The sequence below is a fragment of the Azolla caroliniana genome, unplaced genomic scaffold (assembly GCF_043228905.1).
Source record: "Azolla caroliniana isolate FFs.n. ecotype wild unplaced genomic scaffold, voAzoCaro1.0.p SCAF_13, whole genome shotgun sequence".
In the NCBI taxonomy this organism is placed as follows: Eukaryota; Viridiplantae; Streptophyta; class Polypodiopsida; order Salviniales; family Salviniaceae; genus Azolla; species Azolla caroliniana.
The window spans coordinates 6,038,192-6,043,063 of NW_028230448.1; the positions used below are offsets into that span (position 1 = coordinate 6,038,192).

The 4,872-nt window shown below is 40.9% G+C and overlaps 1 protein-coding gene across 1 annotated transcript; it reads right to left on the reverse strand.

The window, feature by feature from the left end:
* Positions 1-4,047: 4,047 nt before the first annotated feature.
* Positions 4,048-4,636, reverse strand: LOC147856011 (ubiquitin-ribosomal protein eS31 fusion protein-like; the record flags this gene model as incomplete). The annotated part of the gene is made up of 1 exon (XM_087329613.1): positions 4,048-4,636. A coding segment is annotated over one exon (447 nt), but the record flags the coding sequence as incomplete, so codon positions are not given.
* Positions 4,637-4,872: the final 236 nt, after the last annotated feature.

Below are 4,872 nucleotides of genomic sequence, written 5' to 3' on the forward strand. Positions count from 1 at the left end.
CGCTTTATGACGAACCCTGGCCCCAAACATTGGCAAGCACGTAAGAGAATTCTTCGATATCTTAAACATACTAAACACTTGTGTCTTACTTTTCAATCCATGCATTCGCAGTCGATCCAACCAAAATTGTGTGGATGGGCAAACCCCTCAACTGCTCTTCATGGATGGACTAACACCGACTGGGGAGGAGATGTATATGGCCGAAAATCCACAAGTGGCGACGTCTACACCTTTGACGGAGGAGAGATTGCGTGGAGATCGAAAAAACAAGCTACAGTTTCACTATCTTCGACAAAAGCGGAATATGTTGCTGCCACTCCAGGTGCAAAAGAAGGAACTTGGCTAAAAGCCATATTAGAAGAAATAAATTCTACTAAAGAAGAACCAATAGAAATCTACTGTGACAATCAGTCATGCTTAAAGTTGGCAAGCAACCCAAGAATTAGCGACAACATACGTCACATATCTTTCAAGTACCACTTCCTAATAGACGTGATTGAAGAAAAGAAGGTCAACATAAAGTTTATGTGATCAACTTTGAAGTGGGCAGATTACTTAACAAAGCCAGTAGCAAGTCATAAACATCTACAATGTTGCAAAAACATCGGACCACTCAATCATACAAAAACCAAAGATAAAAGCTTAGAATTTTGATTATTTTCCTTAGGGAGGAGTGTTGGAAAATATAAGGAAAAGAATAAAATTGTAAAATAATTAAAATAAACAGTTATGACTCCTGATACCAAGAGTCACATGGATCCTATATGAAAAAATCACACGCTTCTCTCTAATTGAGAGAGAAGAGCAACAGGAAATATAAAAATCAGAATTCATCCTTCTTTCTTTCTCTATCTCCCTGTCTCTGTTTTTCTAGAAGGAAGTCATCAGCATTCCTTCGTCTGTGTCTTCCAACTGCACCTGAAGAACTCAGTTGATGACCGTGTCGATTTTCTAGCCCATAAACTCGAGTATGCTTAGTCTCGTTCACATGGGTCGGCGCAAAGCGGCGAGGAAGGTTTCCTTAGCCTCGTCCTCGGTAGGTGCCAAGGTCAGCTGGTTTCTTAAGTTCTAGAATCGGATGACAAAATTGGCCACAGATTCCTGATTGAACTGTCTGATAGAATAGAACTGACCAATGATTTCGTGTTGTGGAACACTCCAGTGAAACAGTCAAAGGAACGCCATGTGGAGCTAGTTGAAAGTCGTGAAAGCCAAGAGACCGAGCTATGAGTGCCACCGCGCTGCTCGTCCCTCGAGAGTGAGCCCAAACTCCACGATCTTGGATGTAATGGCGTCGAGTTCTGGAAGCCGGTGCGACACATGGTTCGCATTCCAGACGTTAGGAAAAGGTCGTGCATGGCCTCCGAATCGGGTTCACCACTGTAACGGGGATAAGAGAAGGCCATGGTTGCGCACGTATATCGTCTGAAGTTATCGTGAATTGGCTCTGTTGGAAGTGGTGGGAGGTTTATTGGTGCTCTCAATGACCTAGTGTAGTGGGTAGAGGACCTCTTGATTGTTACTGGCTATGGTAGACACGGCCATCAAGTGATGAAGCATATTATTGATTTATTTGTTTATTGTTTTATATATATATATATGAAAGTGATATTTAAAGAAAAAGTTGGCATTCAAGTGATGAAGCATATTATTCATTCATTTGTTTATTGTTTTATAGATATATATATATATGAAAGTGATATTTAAAGAAAAAGTTGGCAGTCATGTGATTATTGAATTGGAATGTCAACATGGTTGGGAGGAGTTAAATTGAATTCACTTGATGGTTTGGAGCAGCTAACACTAATTTTTGTATGCTTGTGAGCTTGATGTGTGTTTGCTGTTATATAGGACCATGGTTCTGGATGTGTTGATGTAGACATGCACGGGAATGCATTATGATTAACAAATTCTTCACGATGACTTCAATATCCCTCACATATTTACACATTAACAATGTTAGTACTTGTACCAAGGTCAATTGAAGATAGTTGAAGCAACTTTGGAAACCAAGGATGATTCAGTTATGTTAAACACATCGATGGCTTTTCCAAGATTTTAATCTACCTAATCCATGTTGTAATTCTTCGAATTTTGAGGATTGTGCTAACACTTTGGACTGTTTGTTACAAAAGGTGAATGTCTACCTAATGAGGCTATTACATATTTGGACTAGAGAATATCACCTCTCTAACCAAACTAGATGATAGTGGGAATACCTACCCTTGGAATTGATATTTCTTTTGTGTATAAAATTAGGCGTGTCTAGATTTAGAGGGCCTTAAGAGCTCAGGGGGATTGAAAAGTTAAAACATCATCAAATACCGAGACATGACAACATGCGTAGTAGGTAGGTGTCCATATTCTATAGTCTCTATTTATGTACTAGCTTCGTATTGTGATGGTCAATGTGAAAACAACTAAGAAACACGAAGCTGTGTGGATTTGCAAAGTTGTAAAAACCGACAGCCATATTCACATCGATGCCTGAATTGATTGATGGATTTATATCATGGGTATTAATTACTGGACAATGGCAAACATAAAAATTGCACTCTAATGCTTAAGGACTAATTCATCCTTAGGGATTGACTTCAAAAAATGATTGTTAAATACACTAGGAATGACGTGAGATGAAGGCCACAAGGGCTCCTCCTCATAGTGTGGCGGCAGTGTCCGATGCATGTTCGGGAAATAGGTGGAAGCAGTGGCCCCGACTCCCTTGGATTCGATGAACTCGTCTGAAGACACAAGTAGCCCGGAGCCGCCATCATCTCGGAAATGCCGGAGCACCTCGAAATATTTGACAGCGCCTGGTAGCAAGGGATCGCCATCGGCAGCCGCAACAAGCACCGGCACATTCGGAACATCGCTCACCCTCACTGATGTCTCGGGATGCAACGGATTCATTAGTGGGTGCCCTAATTTGGCGCCCTCGGGTAGCGCCGAAGTCTAAAACTAAGAGTTTAATTGTAGAGTAGGATACTACTCGATAGTACGGTAAATAGCATTTTTAATATGTTTGTTTGTTTGTTTGTGTTATCGTCCGAATCCAACCCCTCTCCTCACCTTTGTTTCGTTGTAATCGTGTGTGCTTGCTCCGTTGCCCTTTGTTATTCGGGTGCTTGTACCTTCTGCTTGTCAATCCTGTCACCCGTTTCAAAAATGTGAAAGTTGAGCCCCCATGCCAAACTCTTCAAGTCCTCTCTCTCTCTTTCTCTCTATCTGTCTCTAGGTCTCAATGTCTCGCGCCATCTTATATAGATGTAATATTGAGTTAAAAGTCTTTGTATGTTTAATATACCCATCTTTTTATCATATTCTTTTTTTGACCCTTCAACCGTACTTTGATATTTCAACAATATGGCTCTCGTGTTGCCAATATTTTTAGGAAGTGAATCATTATTGAGGATCATAATTGCACTTTCTTAAGGATAAAGGTATACGCAGTGTTGCCTTTTGACGGCCGTTTTGAACGTTTTTGGCAAATTTAACCGTATATGAAGGTTAATTTAAAAATGAAACCGTCAATCTTGACGGGCATATGTTTTATGAAAACGTAAAAATGAAGGCTTAAAATTTCCTAATACCGTCAAATTTTACTAAGACCAATACAATAGTATTATAGTTCTAGGTAGTAGGAACAAATTGTTCAAGTTGCATTGGGAGTGTATGAATTTGAAAGATTCACATATGTGTGTAACGAAAAGGTAAAAAAACTAATAGAGTCTAGACTTTAAATTATGAATCTTTTCTTCCCAATTCCCCCGCCCCGTTTCCCCATCTAAAACCTTCCTTTCCCTTTCCCCCCCTTTCCCCCATTTTCCCCCATCTCCCCCCATTTCTCCCCTTTTCCCCTGTTTCTTCGTTGCTCCCTCAGCCCTGCACCTTGCTGGAAGCTCGCAACTCAGTGCTCACTAATAACTATCCCTACTCGAAGCTTGTTGCTCGTTTCCTGCTACAGTCTACTCATAGATTCAGGCTTTCAGCAACACCTGCAGCAGTCCTACTCACCCATCTAAGGTAGCTCTCTCTCTCTCTCTCTGGAATGCAAAGAACACTAGTAATTGAATATTTAGAAAAACTAACAGGATACATTTAGTCCGCAAGAAAAACCAGACACAAAAAACTCTAATTTCATGCATGCAACCTACACCATCATAGAAAGTCCAAACCCTAAATATGAAGCTTATGCCTTCTGCTGATAGACATAAGTAAGCCCACACTTGCCACAATAATGGTGATCAAAATGGCTGGCCATGAAGGTACGAGCACCACAATCAGCATTAGGGCATTCCTTACGGAGTCTCTGAACCTTCCCTGAGTCGTCCACCTTGTAGTACTGCAAGACAGAGAGCTTCACTTTCTTCTTCTTGTGCTTGATCTTCTTGGGCTTTGTGTATGTCTTCTTCTTCCTTTTCTTAGCCCCACCGCGCAGACGCAACACGAGATGGAGAGTGGATTCCTTCTGGATGTTGTAATCTGCTAGGGTTCGCCCATCCTCGAGCTGCTTCTCGGCGAAGATCAATCTCTGCTGATCCGGGGCTATCCCTTCCTTATCTTGGATCTTGGCCTTGACATTGTCGATGGTATCAGAGGATTCTACGTCTAAAGTGATGGTCTTACCAGTTAAGGTTTATAGATGAGGCCATTTATAGATGGATCACTTGAAAGTTGTATTAAACTATCTCAAAATTATGTGCAAAATGTTATTGATGGACTAAATGCAAGATTCCCTGACTTAAGCCTCTTCAATGCAGCAAAATTATTCAGCCCATGCCATTATGCAGATGATGATGTGATTAGGGATAGTAAAGCAAAGACATGGTTGGGAATTTTGATTTCTCACTTACAGCCAAATGTTGATGTCAA